Source organism: Oncorhynchus gorbuscha, linkage group LG05 (genome assembly GCF_021184085.1).
Source record: "Oncorhynchus gorbuscha isolate QuinsamMale2020 ecotype Even-year linkage group LG05, OgorEven_v1.0, whole genome shotgun sequence".
Taxonomy (NCBI): Eukaryota; Metazoa; Chordata; class Actinopteri; order Salmoniformes; family Salmonidae; genus Oncorhynchus; species Oncorhynchus gorbuscha.
This window is the reverse complement of record NC_060177.1, coordinates 57,808,811-57,830,329: the sequence shown is the minus strand read 5'-3', so window position 1 is coordinate 57,830,329 and position 21,519 is coordinate 57,808,811. Positions and strand designations below refer to the sequence as shown.

The 21,519-nt window shown below is 45.6% G+C and overlaps 1 protein-coding gene across 1 annotated transcript; it reads right to left on the bottom strand.

Moving 5' to 3' along the window:
- Positions 1-1,736: 1,736 nt before the first annotated feature.
- LOC124036135 (FK506-binding protein 15-like) lies at positions 1,737-20,167 on the bottom strand. Its single transcript, XM_046350303.1, has 28 exons — positions 20,010-20,167; positions 17,822-17,925; positions 17,643-17,721; positions 17,438-17,507; positions 17,235-17,309; positions 17,027-17,125; positions 16,772-16,921; positions 16,578-16,646; positions 16,290-16,433; positions 16,033-16,184; positions 15,894-15,942; positions 13,093-13,209; positions 12,928-13,003; positions 12,607-12,710; positions 12,254-12,454; positions 12,073-12,171; positions 11,889-11,983; positions 11,193-11,295; positions 10,250-10,421; positions 9,986-10,122; positions 9,583-9,738; positions 4,837-4,989; positions 4,511-4,603; positions 4,295-4,423; positions 3,709-3,816; positions 2,988-3,591; positions 2,715-2,814; positions 1,737-2,418 (listed from the first exon to the last, which is right to left on the bottom strand). Exons 1-26 carry the CDS (start codon positions 20,057-20,059, stop codon positions 3,427-3,429), a joined length of 2,949 nt encoding a protein of 982 aa, XP_046206259.1. The 5' UTR covers positions 20,060-20,167; the 3' UTR covers positions 1,737-2,418; positions 2,715-2,814; positions 2,988-3,426.
- Between the last annotated feature and the right edge of the window lie 1,352 nt (positions 20,168-21,519).

The following is a 21,519-nucleotide window of genomic DNA, read 5'->3' as shown; positions in this document are numbered from 1 at the left end:
AGAAGGCAAATGAGCTCCTTTAGAGTTTAGGCATGTGTACAAAAAGGCAATTTGACACCAAAATCTGTATATCTGCCAAGTTTAATGCCTAAAAAGAAGGTTGTGGTAAGCAAACAATACAATCTAAGGTCTAGGGCTATAACATAAAGTGACTGATATGACGAAAAATAAAGATAAAATCCACATCAAATACAATAAATCATGTGACCTATTTTGGGCGTGGCTCTGAAGGATGTGTTGGGGATTCACATCAATAGGGAGCCAGAGCCCCATGATGCACTGGAGCAGCTAGCCAAAGATTGATCTGGGCTGAGCTGCAATAACAGACATTACACAGCATCAGCTCTACTACAATCAACATTACTCACCATTGAAAAGAATAGTCTACAAAAAATACAACTTTGGTTTTCAAAGGGTGTAAGACAAAGTCAACAAGTCTTGCATCTGACATTAGGCTTACTATCTGCTAGTGTAACTGACCAACCTTGACTCCCTTTTGTTGCTTGTCACTAGGACTATGGTCAACAGAGTTGAACCCTGGAAAGTGGAGATCTGCACTGCAAAGAATGAGAGTTAAAATTGCTGCAATGTAGACCCTTATGCAAATCTATTGGTCAAACTTTTAAACATATTCAACTAAAATGTAGGACTCAATTTTGGGAGTGTTTTCTGTTACAGTATACTGGATGGCCAATGGCAATATACTTACTATATTGAATTGTATTAGGCTATAACTCTGTTCTGGCTCACCTCTCCAACCTTTTGTTGTGCTCCCTCTGGTGGGCTTGTGACTGGCTGGAGGGAAGAGTTTCTAAGGCATCTGTGGCAAAATTCTCGTCTTTTAGAGCAACTTCACTTTAGGGATCTTTGGGCCTTCATTCCACTCTGATACATTAGCCACACTAAGGCTGGTTAATGTATCAAGGCTGACCATGGGCTACACTTGAGAGAATGAGTGAGTGCAATCATTTAGTCCTGTACATGTGCTACACACTAGCTATTTCCAGTGTCCATGCTAGCATAACACGTTAGCATTCCCAATACATTGGTTCAATCTAAGTAGTGTGCTATTATGTAGATTCGAAGAGAACCGACTACTTTTTTGGCGAAGCCCCATTCTTCTCGTTCATTTGAAGGAAACAACTTCAAAATATCCAGAGAAGCTTACAGTAGCTATCTAGGCCAGCCACTTCTACAGTAACTCTGCTGATATTTATGGAGCTAAAAGCATCCCAGTGCAACGCATATACGTATCTCATGGGAGGGCAAGCCAGACAAGTAAATGGAATAGGCTAAGAAAAATCTATGTAAGAGCTAGCTAAACAACTTTGTTAGCCAGAACGCTAGCTACCCAATAGCTAACTTTCAGAACTTGCGTTACCAAGCAACGGCGAGAGACTAGTTCTTCTCCAGCTGCTGGTCAAAGTTGTTTTTACACCCACCCCCATCCTGTCTCGGAGGTTGCCATGCAAGGCTCTCCATACTCATGACATTACTTCTTGGGCATACTTCTTGATGATCTGGTGTTGTGTAAATGTCTATCAACACCAAATTCTGATCCAGTTTTTTGTCAATGCGTTTTTAAAATGTTTTAATTGCAAGTATCAGTATTCAATTTAGCAAGTTGTTGGTTTGATTATGGATGTCATCACCAAAATGATCCAGAAATCGCACTAGTGCAACATCTTAACGAAATACAAGAGAAGGTCAAGTTGGAAAGGAAACAACAATAGATGTCCACGTACTCTATGCATTTTATTTTCTGGAATGAATATCGGTTAGCAAAAATGTGTAAAAGTTAGAAGTTCTTGAAGAAGCAAGCCCTCATCATTTAGCACATAATACATGACCGCCTTGAAACACTTGAAAACAAACACAGACAATCAAACACGACAGGGAAAACAAGCTAAATCATCAGCTAGAGACCAAAATTATGTTAATTTAAGGCCTAATGAAGTCAACAAATTACAGGACTAACAGATCGATTGACATCTGGGGGGGGGGGGGGGGGTTCTGGTGGAAACCACCTTTAAATAATACTTAATTGATTAAAGGGGGTTTCCAGGCAGCAGCAGTCAGGTCCGACCAAAAGATCAACACAGCACAGGTCTCTAACCACAGTGTTCAGAGCAATCAGACAGCACATCCGTCTCACTCACTTGAGTTGCCTTATCTGAGACAGAGACGGAGTTCACCACATCCCTTCCATGTACAGAGACGGAGTTCACCACGTCCCCTCCATGTAGTCCCTTTTAGGACAGTGGAAATGATATCTCTAGAGGGCCTGTCCCTCCATCTGGACTTTAAGACTCATAAGACTTTCATCACTTCAGTTGTTGCTCATCCCAGCCAGTCAAGATCATCTTCATCCTCTTCGTCACCAAACAGAGGGGCTGGGGGAGGTTGCCCCTTCAAGCTCTGAGAAAACATGGGGAAAGTATATCAAATGTGAGTTGTGTTCAGTAATTCTCTGCTGACCACAAAACACTGTTCAGAAATAAATTAAGTAATTCAGAACAAGTTCCTGTCATAGACTTAACAGTAAAGAATGCCACTGAATTCGATCCCGAAACCATCTTTGTGTTACCCTGCTGTACTATTCACAGAGTAAGCCACACAACAGATAAACATAGGCTCTACTGACAAACAGGGGGAACAGAAACAGTGTGTAGACATCTGAGAGAACTGGTGTGGCCCTAGAGATCCTTCCTCACCAGCTCATCATCCTCCTCCTCCGTGGGTGGGGGTTTGGTTGGGGCTGTGCTCAGGAAAAATGTCTCCTTCCCATTTTCCTCTCCTACTCCCTCAGTCAGACTGAGAGAATAGTAAAACACACAGGTGAGAATGGACATAGAAGGGGGGGGTGAGAAATAGATGGATGCAGGAATTCATGCATATTAGTAAGGGACTAATTATGAACATGGTTCGGTATAACAGAGCCTTATCTAAGTTTAATTTTAGTTCACTGGTCTCTCTACAGAACTCACCTTGTTACTTTCCCAGGACTATCATACAGGGGGCTTGGTGGAGGTGGAAGCTGGGTTTGAGGACCTGTGGCTTTGGAGCTAGTTCTTTTCAGTTCACCCAGGGGACCCTCAATAGTCCCACTCACTTTCTTCACCTCCGGGCTACTTATGCCAACTTCGGACTGAGTTTTCTGTCCTATCTCAGAGGGCAGATTCTCCTCAAGGTTTATGCCAGTGGGTACAGAAGGCTCTGTGGTGATCTCTCCCTGTGGTTGGGGAGATGGTGGTTGTGGCTGGGTTGAGAGTGGTTGGTGCTCTGGATCAGTGTCGATGTCTGCCTCTGGCTCCACTCGAGTCGGTTTCTTCGTCTCTGGTACTGCCTCAAGGTGAGCCCTCTCCTGCACATCTCTGGGGTCTCCCTCCCTCTGTACAGAGGACTCACTAAGCTGCTCAGGCTCGGTCAGCTGCTCCTCTCTTCTTCTTCCTTCCCATTCACATGAGCATCCTGAGCTGGTCTCTCCTCTCTATGCCTCACATCACTGTTCACCTCTTCTTCTTCTTCTTCTTCTTCCCTCAGATGGGATGAACGTCTCTCGGTACCATTGAGCAGTTGCAAGGTAACACTCTGTAAAGGGACAAAGACCAACATTAATTCACCCACATCCTTTTCAGTCCATCTTCATTGTGAATAACACGTTATTGAGACAACCATTTTGGTCATTGTCCTGAAGAGATGCTGTACCTTTATGGTGTTGACGATTACACCGAGCACAGTGCTGCCTGTGTAAGTCTCGTGTAGGTCAAACTCCCCCTTCAGAGAGTGAAACACTCCATTCATTACACGCTTCACCTGCCAGGAAAACATGGCCAGGGTCAAAACATGAAATGCAGTTTGATTGATTGATTGATTTTTTGTGTTGTACACCAATTAGTGCGTAGCCCATATGGGCTTATAAAACATTAAGTATGTGTGAACAAAACACACATTTTTCAATGCATAACAAAGTACAGCTTTCACCTTGTCACATTATACACCTCTTCTCCCCAAGGATTTGAAAATAAATTGGGCAATGTCAAACTCCCGTTCTGAAAAAGAATACTAGCCCGTGTTCATCATGTAGCCAGAACACTTCAAGGTGAGCATTTATTGAAATGTATTTATTTTATTGACCTTTAAGTTCAGACTGACATACATTTGTATAAAATAGAACTACAGCCCTGAACTGTATGTTCCAAGTTTTGGTTTAAACCAAATATCTACTGCCCAATTTTCCAGGTAAGAAAGACACAGCTGTCTGAAAGAAAACATGGCTCTGTATCACCCTCACCTCCCCTGCAGTGTCCTGTCCTGCACTGTCCACTTGGCCCCCTTGCTCTGCCAGCCTCCTTTCCAGCTCAGCCACTCGCCCCTCCAGCTTCTGTCTCACAGCTGACCACTGCTCCTCCAGGCCTGAATACTGAGAGAACGAGAGAAAGAAGACTTCATAACATTATGGAGAGAGTTAGAAATAGCATTAGCAGCTAACACATAACCAGATCAATACCTTTTCTTGTAGGACCTGCTGCTCTTCGTCCTGTCCCTGCTGCTGCAACAAGCACTGCTCCTCTGAGTCCCTAGACTGCTTCAGAACCGAAAACTGTTCGAATGAAAGAGAGCCCGTTAGTAGTGGTGCGGAACCCTCTCACAGATTAAGCTACAGAATAAGTAATTTCACATCCTTGTACTTATGTCGTTCCCATTGTTGTAGAACAACAGTAACAAATCCCCCTTAGTCACACATTATAAAACGATGTATGAGCTCAGGAGTCCAAAGTGGCGTGGTGAGAGAGAAAGTTGTGTGTACGGTATAATATGGGTTAGGCTGTTGACCTTTTCCTGTAGCTGGGTCAGTCTCTGCTCCAGTATGTCTCTTTGCTCTGCCAGTTCGGCCATCTCACGCCCCTGCTGCTCCTTGGCCGAGGCCAACGCCTGCTCACACTTCCCCTTCCACTCCTCCTCCAGCTCTGCTTGCAGTTGGGCTAGCTGGAACACACACCCGCACACGCAGTCAGGCACACACACACAAAATGACTCTTCATAGACTAAAAACGTATCCAAAAGGAGATTTGGCTGTGTAAATATGTATCACTCCCTCCCGATAGACGATGCATATACACCAGTGTTTACCCTAGGATTTTTTTCAGCAGCGGTGGCCAAGTTAGTGTAGGGGGGTGTGGGTGTTGTGATGGAGCTGAAAATAAAATAAAAAATGCCAGTTATAAAGCTAATTTCCTGCAATGGGGCTGAGAGAAAATGTGCACTGGTCAAACTGCACATCTCTCTTTAAAAAGTTAATATTCTGTTAACTTATACCCCCCCAAAAAAAATGTGGGAAGGAAAACTATTTCGCTCCTATTGTAAGTAATTATGGGTCATATTTCATAGGAATCTGGAAAAAAACTTAACAATTACTTTCAAGCAATTTTTCTGCAATTCTACAGTTAGCCATGGCTTGTGCCGTGTTCTTATACTAAGTGACTCAAACACAATGAAATCAATAGGGGCCCCGTGCCATGACATTTTTTGGAATTGTAGATTCTCCCTGTGTAAGAGCATTTCCATCCAACCATTTCATGTAGATAAATTACCTGAGGCATGAAAAAAAAGGAATGACCGGGCTGATTGCAACATGAAACGCCGGTACAATTTTAGAAATGCTGACAATATGTTCGTTCTACATGGCGGGATGTTTTTGTGTCTGTAAAATGTATTATGCTAGAAATGGCGGTGGAAACTCCTTAATGCGCAAACATTGATATCATAACCATCAGATCGAAGTAAACTTGGGAGTCACCTGATATGTTGTGTGGTCCTCCCACTACGACCCGGGAAAGCCTGCAGTTTATTAGGTTACAGATAAAATAAGTTCTGATGAACGTCACAGGCTGTTGAACGTGCACGTGATGAGCTTGATGCTCCCTTCCATTAAATATTGAGGGTCTTATTCTGGTGACATGACGATCGATGCTTAGCTTCCGTTTGACAAATACTATTGCTCATATCCATAATAATCTCATAATGTAGGTAGCCTACCCGCAATGTATCTGTGAGCTGTTGGTTAGGCAAGAGGGCACCAGCGATATAACGCAACAGTTTGTGACAAACTCATCAGTAGAGTTTAAAATGTGATGGAAACACATTTAACTTGTATTTTTAGTTCGGTACATGGGAATTTAACGGCAATTTTTTTTAATGTGCACTACATCATCACACAGCCTTTTATCCGCAAAAAGTCATTTTGATGGAAACATCTCTAGTGGGAAAATGCAGATTTTAGAATATTCACATGAAACATGCCAACAAGGCAGAGTTCATCTCAGCCTATGCCTCCCTCCAGTCCCTCGACTTCTTGACACTGACAGAAACATGGATCACCACAGATAACACTGCTACTCCTACTGCTCTCTCTTCGTCCGCCCACGTGTTCTCGCACACCCCGAGAGCTTCTGGTCAGCGGGGTGGTGGCATATTATCTCTCCCATGTGGTCATTCTCTCTTTCTCCCCTTACCCATCTGTCTATCGCCTCCTTTGAATTTCATGCTGTCACAGTTACCAGCCCTTTCAAGCTTAACATCCTTATCATTTATCGCCCTCCAGGTCCCCTCGGAGAGTTCATCAATGAGCTTGATGCCTTGATAAGCTCCTTTCCTGAGGACGGCTCACCTCTCACAGTTCTGGGCGACTTTAACCTCCCCACGTCTACCTTTGACTCATTCCTCTCTGCCTCCTTCTTTCCACTCCTCTCCTCTTTTGACCTCACCCTCTCACCTTCCCCCCTACTCACAAGGCAGGCAATACGCTCGACCTCATCTTTACTAGATGCTGTTCTTCCACTAACCTCATTGCAACTCCCCTCCAAGTCTCCGACCACTACCTTGTATCCTTTTCCCTCTCGCTCTCATCCAACACTTCCCACACTGCCCCTACTCGGATGGTATCGCGCCGTCCCAACCTTCGCTCTCTCTCCCCGCTACTCTCTCCTCTTCCATCCTATCATCTCTTCCCTCTGCTCAAACCTTCTCCAACCTATCTCCTGATTCTGCCTCCTCAACCCTCCTCTCCTCCCCTTTCTGCATCCTTTGACTCTCTATGTCCCCTATCTTCCAGGCCGGCTCGGTCCTCCCCTCCCGCTCCGTGGCTTGACGACTCAATGCGAGCTCACAGAACAGGGCTCCGGAAGGCCGAGCGGAAATGGAGAAAACTCGCCTCCCTGCGGACCTGGCATCCTTTCACTCCCTCCTCTCTACATTTTCCTCCTCTGTCTCTGCTGCTAAAGCCACTTTCTACCACTCTAAATTCCAAGCATCTGCCTCTAACCCTAGGAAGCTCTTTGCCACATTCTCCTCCCTCCTGAATCCTCCTCCCCCCTCCCCCCTCCTCCCTCTCTGCAGATGACTTCGTCAACCATTTTGAAAAGAAGATCGACGACATCCGATCCTCGTTTGCTAAGTCAAACAACACCGCTGGTTCTGCTCACACTGCCCTACCCTGTGCTCTGACCTCTTTCTCCCTCTCTCTCCAGATGAAATCTCGCGTCTTGTGACGGCCGGCCGCCCAACAACCTGCCCGCTCGACCCTATCCCCTCCTCTCTTCTCCAGACCATTTCCGGAGACCTTCTCCCTTACCTCACCTCGCTCATCAACTTATCCCTGACCGCTGGCTATGTCCCTTCCGTCTTCAAGAGAGCGAGAGTTGCACCCCTTCTGAAAAAACCTACACTCGATCCCTCCGATGTCAACAACTACAGACCAGTATCCCTTCTTTCTTTTCTCTCCAAAACTCTTGAACGTGCCGTCCTTGGTCAGCTCTCCCGCTATCTCTCTCAGAATGACCTTCTTGATCCAAATCAGTCAGGTTTCAAGACTAGTCATTCAACTGAGACTGCTCTTCTCTGTATCACGGAGGCGCTCCGCACCGCTAAAGCTAACTCTCTCTCCTCTGCTCTCATCCTTCTAGACCTATCGGCTGCCTTCGATACTGTGAACCATCAGATCCTCCTCTCCACCCTCTCCGAGTTGGGCATCTCCCGGCGCGGCCCACGCTGGATTGCGTCCTACCTGACAGGTCGCTCCTACCAGGTGGCGTGGCGAGAATCTGTCTCCTCACCACGCGCTCTCACCACTGGTGTCCCCAGGGCTCTGTTCTAGGCCCTCTCCTATTCTCGCTATACACCAAGTCACTTGGCTCTGTCATAACCTCACATGGTCTCTCCTATCATTGCTATGCAGACGACACACAATTAATCTTCTCCTTTCCCCCTTCTGATGACCAGGTGGCGAATCGCATCTCTGCATGTCTGGCAGACATATCAGTGTGGATGACGGATCACCACCTCAAGCTGAACTTTGCTCTTCCTCCCGGGGAAGGACTGCCCGTTCCATGATCTCGCCATCACGGTTGACAACTCCATTGTGTCCTCCTCCCAGAGCGCTAAGAACCTGGCGTGATCCTGGACAACAAACTGTCGTTCTCAACTAACATCAAGGCGGTGGCCCGTTCCTGTAGGTTCATGCTCTACAACATCCGCAGAGTACGACCCTGCCTCACACAGGAAGCGGCGCAGGTCCTAATCCAGGCACTTGTCATCTCCCGTCTGGATTACTGCAACTCGCTGTTGGCTGGGCTCCCTGCCTGTGCCATTAAACCCCTACAACTCATCCAGAACGCCGCAGCCCGTCTAGTGTTCAACCTTCCCAAGTTCTCTCACGTCACCCCGCTCCTCCGCTCTCTTCACTGGCTTCCAGTTGAAGCTCGCATCCGCTACAAGACCATGGTGCTTGCCTATTGTGAGGGGAACGGCACCTCAGTACCTCCAGGCTCTGATCAGGCCCTACACCCAAATAAGGGCACTGCGTTCATCCACCTCTGGCCTGCTCGCCTCCCTACCACTGAGGAAGTTCAAAACTGTTCGCTGCTCTGGCTCCCCAATGGTGGAACAAACTCCCTCATGACGCCAGGACAGCGAGTCAATCACCACCTTCCGGAGACACCTGAAACCCCACCTCTTTAAGGAATACCTAGGATAGGATAAAGTAATCCTTCTCACCCCCCCTCCCCTTAAAATATTTAGATGCACTATTGTAAAGTGGTTGTTCCACTGGATGTCATAAGGTGAATGCACCAATTTGTAAGTCGCTCTGGATAAGAGCGTCTGCTAAATGACTTAAATGTAAATGTAAAAAAATGAAAATCTGTCGCAAATTAGATAAAAACTAGACCTTAACTAGGTTTCTACTCTGGTGGCTGTTAGTTCTCAAAGATGATCTTTAAAAAATATATTTAAAATATTTAATATATATATATATTTAATATATATTATATATATTTAATATATATATATATATATTTAATATATATTTAGTATATATATATATATATATATCCATTATCTTTTCTACATACTTTATATCTGGTTTTAGTTGTTTAAATTTAAACTGAAAATGTTTTACCATCCCCCAAAAATAATAATAAATATATATATATAAAAATGTACAACATTTTTGGGAGTGGCGGCCACGATTTAATAGTGGAGCCCGCCGCTGCTGATTAATATAGGGGAAACACTGTACAATACCTGTTCAGAGGCTGCCTGGCCAGTGCTGGTCCTGGCCTTGCGGAGCTGTGTCCTCAGACTTTCCATGTCCTGCTGGCTGCTCCTCCTCAGCTCCTCCATCTCCTCATCACACCGCTGCCTCTCTGCCTGCCACTTCCTCTTCCTGTCCGACACCATCTGAGAAGAAGGATGATGATACCCTTAAGACACCGATCTAACGTCAGTTTTAGGCCCTTCTCCAACTCTGGTCAAGGTTTAGGAGTGAAGAGAGTTGAATTGAGATCTGTACGCTGATCCTAGATCTTTGCCTCTGGGCAATTCTACCATGCACGTCTGAGAGGAGGCCCAAGCACACTGACGTAAGCATTGGTGCCCAAATCTAAAAGATAAACCAACAAGAACATTTACTGTGTGCCATACTCACTCGTTCCATACTGTCTTTGTCAGTCTTCAGGTCCTGCAGCTCCTCCTCCATGTTGTTCACCCGGAGAGCCATCCCTTTGAGTTTCTGCTTCTCTGTGCGGTACTGAGCCTGTCCTCGCTCTGCAGTCTCCTTCAGCTCTACACACACACACACCACACACACCTTTAGTGACACTTCCTCCATCCTACACCAAGATGAACACACTCACCCTGACACCTGTCTAACCTCTTTAAATAAAACACATTGTGTAACAGTAGTGTATACCTTCCAGTTGAGTCTCTAGGGAGGAGATGCGTGTGCAGTGTGTGTCGCCATCCTGCAGGGCAGAGGTCAGTTTGTTCTGCAGCTCTGCAGCCCTCTGCTGGTGAGACGTGGCCTCCTGCTGCAGCTGGGACACCCGTGATGTGCACGTGGCCAGCTCCTCTGTCAGACGTACCTGAGGGATAGAGACAAGCACTGATAGTCACCAGTGTTGTCTGTCTATACAATACACAGCCCAGTGACAGGCTGGTGTCCCAATAACCTCAAATCTGCTTATATTCCTCATCTTCTTTCCTTTATGATCACTAATCGTGACTGGAAGCAAAGCAACATGGTGGGAACTGTCCGTTTCTAGCCATTTTTTCCCAGTGGTCATAGACCCATAGAGAGTGAGTTGACAGTGGTGGTGATTGGCCAGACATGATGATGAGAAAGAGACAGAGTTAACATGGACTCTAACAGCATGACCCTGTGGGAAGAAGATTAAGATGACTGATAATGAGGGAAGGGTTGAATAAAAATGAAATAAATGAAAAGTTAGCGAAAAGGGGGATGGGGAAGATGACGAGTGGAGGGAGGTAGAGAGTGAGCAAACAGGCTCACCTGGCCCAAGCCCAGGTCCTGAGGCAGAGCATGCTGGAAAGAGTGAACGGTCACTACTAAAAAGGTCCTGAGACTAACACCACAGGACAAACAGCCAGGAGCAGTGGATGGAGGTGAGATTCTGTTAGTCCCCAGACACACCAAAGTAAATGCCACTGAAATCCCCACAGCCATGTTAGATACTGTAATAAACCCTTTTGTCATGAGAAGAATTCCTAGAGCCATCGCTATGGGTTTAAATAATCACACCTCATACTGCCACTGGCTGGGAGAGTATAAGGGAAAGTTTGTTGATCCTTGCAGGGTGATAACAGTATATACAGACGTAGGGTTGGTGATCTACCTTGTCCTGCTCAGCCTGCAGCGTCCGGGCCTGGTTGTGTTCACTTGAGGACTTTAGGGAGTCATTCCTCTGCTCCATCAGCAGGTTACTCTGCTCCATGTACCTGGACGACAACAAGGAAATTCAGCAGATCAGTGTCTGCCTCCTACAGCAGATCAGTGTCTGCCTCCTACAGCAGATCAGTGTCTGCCTCCTACAGCAGATCAGTGTCTGCCTCCTACAGAGATCAGTGTCTGCCTCTGCAGATCAGTGTCTGCCTCCTACAGCAGATCAGTGTCTGCCTCCTACAGCAGATCAGTGTCTGCCTCCTACAGCAGATCAGTGTCTGCCTCCTACAGCAGATCAGTGTCTGCCTCCTACAGCAGATCAGTGTCTGCCTCCTACAGCAGATCAGTGTCTGCCTCCTACAGCAGATCAGTGTCTGCCTCCTACAGCAGATCAGTGTCTGCCTCCTACAGCAGATCAGTGTCTGCCTCCTACAGCAGATCAGTGTCTGATCCTCCTCCAGCAGATCAGTGTCTGCCTCCTACAGCAGATCAGTGTCTGCCTCCTACAGCAGATCAGTGTCTGCCTCCTACAGCAGATCAGTGTCTGCCTCCTACAGCAGATCAGTGTCTGCCTCCTACAGCAGATCAGTGTCTGCCTCCTACAGCAGATCAGTGTCTGCCTCCTACAGCAGATCAGTGTCGGTCTTACCTCTGGTTCTGGTTGATGAGCTCCCCGATCTTGCGGTTCTGCTCCTCTATACGTGAGCTCTTCTCGTACACGTCCTTCTTTAAAGATTCATTTTCCTATAAAGACAGTTACGCATTTAATGATGAATATATATATATATAAAGAAATCTGAAAGCTTAAAACCCCCCCCACCCCCGGACTATACCTGAATGATTCTTTGGATGTTGCGCATAATCATGGCGGTTTCCATAGTGACACTGGGCACAGCCAATGAGTGGCCTCCTTGCCTCTGAAGGTCGTCAACCTGTCAAAACATGAGGATCGATGAGAAGTGAAAAACTGATGTCTGATAACACCAGAGAAATACCCTTCATATTACTGCTGACCTTTGAAGCCAACTGGTCCACTTTATCTGCCACTTTGCCAACAGCCAATCGGATCTCAGAGTTATGCTGCCGAGCTTCAGCCATAAGGAATGAAGTGACCTCGCCAGTGCCTCCCATGTATGGTACTGCCTGGGTGGGGTACATCTGGCCCATTGGTTGAAGTTGAGAGGGAGACATAGAGGACTGTGGGTAGGCGTAAGGCTATGAAAGAACATAACGGACTGATTTAATGACAACAGAGAATGAGGAGAGCTTCATTAGAAAGGGCGGTGAGCCTTAAAGTCAATACATAATAGCATGGAAATGAGTTACATTTTTGACAGTTGAACGATGATGACATGGGTCATTCTCACCTGAAAGGCATGGGTGGAGCCGGACATCACAGGCTGCGGAGCAGCAGCTGTCATAGCAACAGGCATCAAGGCAGAGGGCGATGCCCCGTGAGGGTGAGAAAGCACTTAAGAAAAAAATGAATATGTACAAACTGAGAAATGTCATCCAAAGGCAGCCTCCAGGGCATCAACAAACAGACACCCTGAAAGGAAGTTTTACAGCAGATCTCAGTCTAACAATTCAAGACATTGGTCTTAAAAAAAAACAGTGATATTGACCTATCTATTGGTCAGCTAAACATGGAGAGTGATGGCTCCAGCAAAGGTCGTGGGAGAGCTCACCTTGCACTGGAGCTTGGAGGGCAGTGGAGATCTGTACAGGAGAAGGAGCAGCAGGACGCTCCTTCACTCTGGGGTCCTGGAGGAAGACAGCGATTCTCTCTCGAATACTTATCTCAGCTACTATACTGTAGGTGCAGCTATATGAAAAGAAACCCTTCATCTCACCTCCATTTCTGAGTCGCTGGAGTCTGGCTGGGAGGAGGGCCCTGCCATGAAGGGCAACATGGGCTGACCCATCTTGGCCATGCGAGATATCAGCTTGGCTTTGGTGGCGTCTGGATTCTGGAGCAACAGGACGATGAAGGAATAGGTTATACTTTATCAGGTCAGCTGTGCCTAGGGCTGTTGCGGTGACAGTATTACTGCCACACCAGCTGCCATGAGTAAAGACCACAGTAAAATTACATGTGACCGTTGAGTCACAGCAATCTCTTGGCTCTATTGTCCCTCCAACAGGTCACTAATGGCCTGGTACTCATGGCTCGATTGTCCCTCCATCAGGTCCTAATGACCTGGTACTCAGGGCTCTATTGTTCCTCTAACCACTCTGACGTCAATGAAAATACAATCAAAAATCACATCAAAAACTTATCAAAACAGTATTGTGATTTAAACCTCACTGTGATTGATCAGTTTGAAGAAAGATGTTCAACAGCAGGTTGAAACAGTGTAAAACATGTTTGTTGTGGATATTGTTTCAAAGTCTAACAAGGAAACAGACAGTGCTTGCTAAGGTGATAATTAATTCAAAACAGCCATATAAATATTAGAGTTTATGCATAGGCTTAGGAGGCCAAGCCCCCCCAAAAAACTGAATTAAAATAATGATTTTGCCGTTATATAATACATAGACTACCACATATTATGCATGGCAGAAAAACATGAAACAAAACTGATTTAATGTCTTTGGTACATACCGTAATTGGTAGCCAATACTCCAAAATCAAACAAATTCAAGTAATCATCTTTGGAGTGTGGACTAGAGGTCGACCGATTAATCGGAATGGTCGATTAATTAGGGCTGATTTCAAGTTTTATACCATTATTTAACTAGGCATGTCAGTTAAGAACACATTCTTATTTTCAATGACGGCCTAGGAACAGTGGGTTAACTTGCTCTGCAAGGGCCGCGGCTTTTGTGGAGCGATGGGCAACGCTGCTTCGAGTGTGGCTGTTGTCGATGTGTTCCTGGTTCGAGCCCAGGTAGGGGCGAGGAGAGGAACGGAAGCTATACTGTTACACTGGCAATATTATAGTGCCTATAAGAACATCCAATAGTCAAAGGTATATGAAATACAAAATGGTAGAGAAATTGTCCTATAAATACTATATTAACTACAACCTAAAACCTCTTATCTTGGAATATTGAAGTCTCATGTTAAAAGGAACCACCAACTTTCATATGTTCTGAGCAAGGAACTCAAACATGAGCTTTTTTACATGGCACATATTACACTTTTACTTCTCCAACACATTGTGTTTGCATTATTTAAACCACATTGAACATGTTTCATTATTTATTTGAGGCTAAATGTATTTTTATTGATGTATTAGGTTAAAATAAGTGTTCATTCAGTATTGTTGTAATTGTCATTATTACAAATAAAAATCGTCTAATTAATCGGTATCGGCTTTTTTGGTCCTTCAACAATCGGTATCGGTGTTGAAAATTCATAAATCGGTGGACTGTATCATTATGCATACTGGATGGACAGGTTACCTTATGCTACTCTCCAAAATGTCTATCCATGATTCTGGGAGAGAATGTATGGCCCTAGGCGATGCTGTTGGTTCACCAATTGTGCAGGATGGCTTACAGTTATCCTACAATGAGTGCATTTGTATTTGATTTTGAATAGCCTAGTAATAGAATAATTAATTGAGGGACCCCTTTAGGTATAATTATTTATAGTATACTTTTTATTAGATTTTTTATAACACAAGGTTTTAAAGTATCAATCCTAAATCTAGGAGATATCAATTTAAAAAAAAAATATCTCTATATACATACTCAAACACAGTACCAGTCAAAAGTATTTGTACTATTTTCTACATTGTAGAATAATAGTGAAGACATCTAAACTATGATATTACACATGGAATCATGTAGTAACCAATACAATGAAGTGTTAAATAATCAAAATATATTTTAGATGAGATTCTTCAAAGTAGCAACCCTTTGCCTTGATGGCAGCTTTGCACACTCTTGGCATTCTCTCAACCAGCTTCATGAGGAATTCACCTGGAATGCATTTCAATTAACAGGTGTGAATTGTCATAAGTTCATTTATGGAATTTCTTTCCTTCTTAATGAGTTTGATCCAATCAGTTGTGTTGTGACAAGGTAGGGGTGGCATACAGAAGATAGCCCTATTTAGTAAAAGACCAAGGCCATATTATAGCGAGAACAGCTCTAAGAAGTAAAGAGAAACGACAGTCCATCATTACTTTAAGACATGAAGGGAAGTCAATCCGGAAAGTGCCGTCGCAAAAACCATCAAGCGCTATGATGAAACTGGCTCACATGTGGACTGCCACAGGAAAGGAAGACCCAGAGTTACCTCTGCTGCAGAAGTTCATTAGAATTACCAGCCTCAGAAATTTCAGCCCAACATCAACTGTTCAGAGAGACTGTGTGAATCAGGCCTTCATGGTAAAATTGCTGCAAAGAAACCACTAATAAAGGACACCAATAAGAGACTTGCTTGGCCCAAGAAACACAAGCAATGGACATTAGACCGGTGGAAATCTGTCCTTGGTCTGAGGAGTCCAAATTTGAGATTTTTGGATCTAACTGGAGATGCTAAACGTGTTTATGTTCATTTACAGTCAATTACCGTGAGACCGGCAGTCTTTTGCATGACAATAACCATCTGACAAAATATTATGGTCGCCAGAGCCCTAGCTGTGCCTGTTTTACATAAAAGTCTAATGTGACTCAGATATGAGAGAGAGAAAGCACTCACTGTCAACTGTTCACTGATGGAATTCGACTTTGCCCGAAGTGGTGGTTCCCTGAAAAAGAGATGGGGAAAGCAATCGAAAGAGGAACAAAGACAGAAAAGAGCTGGTTGTGATTGGGTTTAGATGAGCCTATGCTTTTACCCTGGTCTCCCGGGGCTTGTAGCACAGAGCAGAGTGGGCCCTGCCGGGAGGTAGGGACCCAGGTTCTCCACACAGGGGACAGGTGAAGAGGCAGCAGAGTCCCGAGACCCAGCACTGGCTCGGTCAGACCCACTGTCTTTCGCCAACTTCACCTGGGGACACAACAGAAGGACATGATGATACAAAGACACATTAAATAATACATTTTGGCTTAGAGTTACTGGACAGTCCCATTTGCGAGATGCTGGAGGTCCTACCCGCCGTAGCTCTGCCTCAAAGATGAGTGTGCTGTCTGCTGGGATGCGGTTGGCTACTCCCTGGGAGCCATAGCCCAGACTGGGAGGGATCACCATGAGACGCCGGCCTGACTTCCTCATACCCACCATGCCCTCCTCCCAGCCCTAGCAATCAGAGAGGACAGAGGAAGCTGTGCATTCCCCATGCATGTCTGGTATGGAATGCCCCTACTATTCTTCTTTAGAACAGAAGTGTTAGCTGTGCCTATACGACCCACATTATTCACCAATTGTACATCAATTAATCACCTTAATCACTTTCCCAGCGCCAAGTTTCAGTCGGAGCAGCTTGTCTTTGTTCAGGTTGGAGTCAAACACCTGAAACAATAGTTGAACATTACAAGAACACTGCTGTACCACTAGCTCTCCCAGGGCAAAGAGGACACACAGCAATGTGCGAAGCACAAACCTCTAACGGCACAACACACACAGCCATATCTTACCTGTCCGACGGCATGGTTCTGTAGGAGCCAGCCTGTGTATGTCACCTCCAGGGAGTCTCCAGTCTCAACTCCCTGTCCCTCCCCTAGTGTCAGGTCCTGCACCACCACCATATCTAAGGAGGGGGCGCTGTTCACTTTTGCCAAACACACCTAAATTAAAGAAGCAGCCAATTTAAATCACTTTTATACCAGTCTACATTAAAATAAATTCTGCACAAAGCAATTAAACATGACCTAAGCTCAGCTGTCCATCACCTCTTTACAAAAGTCTACAGCAGCCTTCTCTGTGTCAAACATCAGGGACCAGTTCTGGCGCTGGTCATCATAAAAAGTGCAGTAGTTGTTGGGCTGAACCTGCAGGAGACAATGGGAGAGAGAGCGAGATTCTTTTAGAGAAGCTTACTGGCTCTCTTGTCACTTGCTCAGCTTCCTCTGACAATGTTTTTGTTTGTTTTAAACTCACCGTAAAGATGAAGCCAACATGAATCTTGGCCGCAGTCACTTGTTTCTGCTGACTGATGTAAAGCAAGAGTTTGTACTACGAGAAAACAGACAGGGAACTCATAGATCAATGGTAGCAAACTTGCATGATGATAAGCATTTTCAAAGCAATAGAAATCTTATGAAAATGGACTGTTTCCAATAAAAGCACAACTCCGGTCTCACCTCTTTTGTTGTTTGGTTACCCAGGACTGCAGCTCCCAGCTTTCCTTGTTTCTGATACTGCCCGTTAAGACTAAACAGAAAGATGCACCGTCAGTTGTGGATTAAGTCTAAACCAATGAAAGGGTCTAATGATGTCACAGGATCCACGGGGGGGGGGGGGGGGGGGTGGTATTTCTAGTCATTTGTACAGTTTAAAGATGCTCACTATTTGAAAGCATGGATAGCTGTAGCCAGTAGTACTGCAGGAGCACCCGGAGGGAACGCAGGTTTCTGGGCAGGAGGACCTGGAAATAAAACATGCGGTAAACACATCTCAGGTTCACCTGAGCATATTAACCAAACTTTGGTCACATTCCCTTGCGACGGTTAAGTTCTGTTTTTTACCTGGATTTGAAGTCTTCCTGGGCTGTTTAGGGGCTGTATATTGAAAAGATTCATTCCCCTGACTTGCTGCTTGGTCCAGTCCAAAAAGTGATGCCAGCTTTGCCCTGAAATAACACAGAGGAAGTGATATTTAGGTCATTTCTGTAAGCCTATTATCTGCGACCGGCCTATTGGTGTAATGAGCTAGGTCTACTAAACCCCCCTCCTAAGTTCACAAATATTTTATCAAAAGACATCAACACACCATGGTATGTTCCATAAAGACAAAAACATCTCATTGAATGAAAAGCTAAAAGTTCTTGTGTTAATTGAGCAGCTGTCCTGTTTCATGGTTAATCATTTCCTGGCTCACTGTTTCTGATTTCACCGAACAAAAAATGTGAGTGAAAAAAAGTGAATGTATATTCAGCAGAGAACAAAAGACCCATGCCCAGTTGACACAGCAACCGCACACTTTATATCAAGACCCATGCCCAGTTGACACAGCAACCGCACACTTATATCAAGACCCATGCCCAGTTGACACAGCAACCGACCACAGCAACCGCACACTGTATATCAAGACCCATGCCCAGTTGACACAGCAACCGCACACTGTATATCAAGACCCATGCCCAGTTGACACAGCAACCGCACACTGTATATCAAGACCCATGCCCAGTTGACACAGCAACCGCACACTGTATATCAAGACCCATGCCCAGTTGACACAGCAACCGCACACTGTATATCAAGACCCATGCCCAGTTGACACAGCAACCGCACACTGTATATCAAGACCCATGCCCAGTTGACACAGCAACCGCACAAGACTGTATATCAAGACCCATGCCCAGTTGACACAGCAACCGCACACTGTATATCAATCAAACACAGCAACCGCACACTGTATATCAAGACCCATGCCCAGTTGACACAGCAACCGCACACTGTATATCAAGACCCATGCCCAGTTGACACAGCAACCGCACACTGTATATCAAGACCCATGCCCAGTTGACACAGCAACCGCACACTGTATATCAAGACCCATGCCCAGTTGACACAGCAACCGCACACTGTATATCAAGACCCATGCCCAGTTGACACAGCAACCGCACACTGTATATCAAGACCCATGCCCAGTTGATATCAAGACCCATGCCCAGCAACCACACACTGTACACATGCCCAACCGCACACTGCATTGTATATCCAAACAGAGAAAAGCTGCTCTTATGATGCCAGATACCCTCAGATACCCTTTCCTCTGATGCATTGGGATTCAGAGATACCCTCTGATGCATTGGGATTCAGATACCTCAGCATTGATTCAGATACCCTCAGCATTGGGATTCAGATACCCTCTGATGCATTGGGATTCCCTCAGATGCCCTCAGATGCCCTCAGATGCCCTCAGATGCCCTCAGATGCCCTCATGCCCTCAGATGCATTGGGATGCCCTCAGCCCTCAGATACCCTCAGATGCCCTCAGATGCCCTCAGATGCCCTCAGATGCCCTCAGATGCCCTCAGATGCCCTCAGATGCCCTCAGATGCATTGGGATACCCTCAGATGCATTGGGATTCAGATACCCTCAGATACCCAGATGCCCTCTGCCCTCAGATGCCCTCATGCATTGGGATTCAGATACCCTCAGATGCCCTCAGATGCCCTCAGATGCCCTCAGATGCCCTCAGATGCCCTCAGATGCCCCCTCTGATGCAGATGCCCTGGGATTCAGATACCCTCAGATACCCTCAGTCAGATAACTGCCTCCAACAAGTCAGCATTCCGTAGTTAACACCACAATGACTTGTTAATGTTAAGTCAAGTAGCCAATTCCCACATTTAACAGGTCGTTGAATGCAAGATGACCCTCAAAACACAATACCATTAGTGTAGGTCATTTTATCACAGCAGCTCTTACGAACGACTACACACTAGAATAGCCTATATCATCACGAAATTGAAACATCTCTAACAATGTCACGTTGCCATAACTGAAGCGTAAATAGAATGACCACAAGAACATTTTCCCAGTCGCTATTAGAACCAGGCAACCACAAATTCAAATAATAAAGACACCCCATAACCTTCCTCAACTGCTACAGACAGACCACCAGTGGCAAATTAGGCTTATGCGGTCATCATCAAGACAAAACAGGTTTTACTTGAACTCTTCCTTCCAGAGCAGGGCAATACTGACCCTTGGATCTCCCTCCACAGGTAGTCATTATCCCTTAGAGGAGAAGACATGGTGGACACCTCGAAGCCCGTCTGTTGCTTACGACTGGCGGTGAAGGGTAGCCCCTTTCGCCTACATGTGTAAGGCTGGCACGGGTCACCCAACACACTGTGTTTCAGTGTTCCCACCCTCAGTGATGCCCTCCACTCCTTTCCTCAATGTCTTGCTCCCCAAAGCAGTCACACATCCATGGCAGATCTGACACCATATCACTGGAAGAGCTGTGGAGTTCCGGCTCAGTCTGCAGTCCAGAGTTTGCTGAGCTGAAGGAGCAGGCAGCCCTCGCCCTACTGGCCCTAACTAGCAGCATGTGAGAGGAATTAGGAGCCACAATGTTCGCCTCCCCCCTCCTTCACTGCTTCTGGCACAGACAAGCTTCATTCCGCCAAATCATATTAGCTGAGGGAACTATTGCCCTACTAGCCAGGAAATGTTAGAGAGCAAAACACATAGGCCGTAGTTGGCAGTCAGCCTGCATTGTACAAGTGATTTTTAGTCATCAACTTCAGAGCAGACATAGCAGGCAGATTAATCCAGCAACTAAAAACTGGGCTCGCAGCCAAAAGGGGAAATCACAAACGACCCAAAGCGTAGGATCTAGCAACTAGAGTGACCTGCAACTGAATCAGTTGCATGAGGCACCTCATAATGTACCTGCAAATTCCGTGCAGTACTGCGTCTCTGGGTAAGAGGTGGAGGACAAAGACTATCTCACAAGGCTCTGACTGAGGATGCGCGAGGAGTCAGACGAGGTCAAGTCACCCTTCCCATCGATATTTATTTTGCAAGGCATAGATGCGGTAAAGAGGGTCAATCGAACTCGACCAAAACAACGGAATTGACATAAAAACGCATGGGGGGAAAAGATCGAGACTCCTCATTGGCCCCCAATAAAATTAACCTACAGTTAGGCCATTGTTTATATGTGTATTTCACACTAATTTGAGGTGAAAAACAGAGAATAATGCTTGCTTAAGTAACAACATTATGGGCCTCTTACAATACTTCAATCATTACCGATTTGACGAATATCTACTTTGTTTGATCAGATTTGTTGAATGTGCGCCAATCTGGTAAATGTCTGCGTTCCATTCACTTCTTTACAGCATCTATGCACCCGACTTGCTCAAGTAAATAGAAGGTTTTTGAGCAACAAAAAAATACCAGCGCGCAACCACGAGGAAAACAGAAGTTGGCTTAGATGGTTGACACCATGTCATCTGTATTTTGTCTCCAATGTTTATTGAAAACATAAATATATTTGGACAATGACCAGTTGTTGTCGCTCTAATGCACATATGTCAGAGTCAAGGCCCGCGGGCCACATCCGGCCCGCGAGAAGGTTTTTTACGGCCCCTGGGATGATCTTGATTTATTATTAGAACCGGCCCGCAGACCGCAGCAAGCCAGCAGCCCGCAGATCTTTTACACGCACCAATACTACATTTCCCACAATGCAACGGTGACGCAC

Bases quoted from the DNA above. Each gene is read 5' to 3' on its own strand.
- LOC124036135 (XM_046350303.1), bottom strand. From the start codon at position 20,059: ATGTCTTCTCCTCTAAGGGATAATGACTACCTGTGGAGGGAGATCCAA. The intron at 10,123-10,249 runs GTATACACTACT...GTGTGTGTGTAG, and splicing joins CCTAGAGACTCAACTGGAAG to AGCTGAAGGAGACTGCAGAG. The intron at 9,739-9,985 runs GTGAGTATGGCA...CCTTCTTCTCAG, and splicing joins ACAAAGACAGTATGGAACGA to ATGGTGTCGGACAGGAAGAG.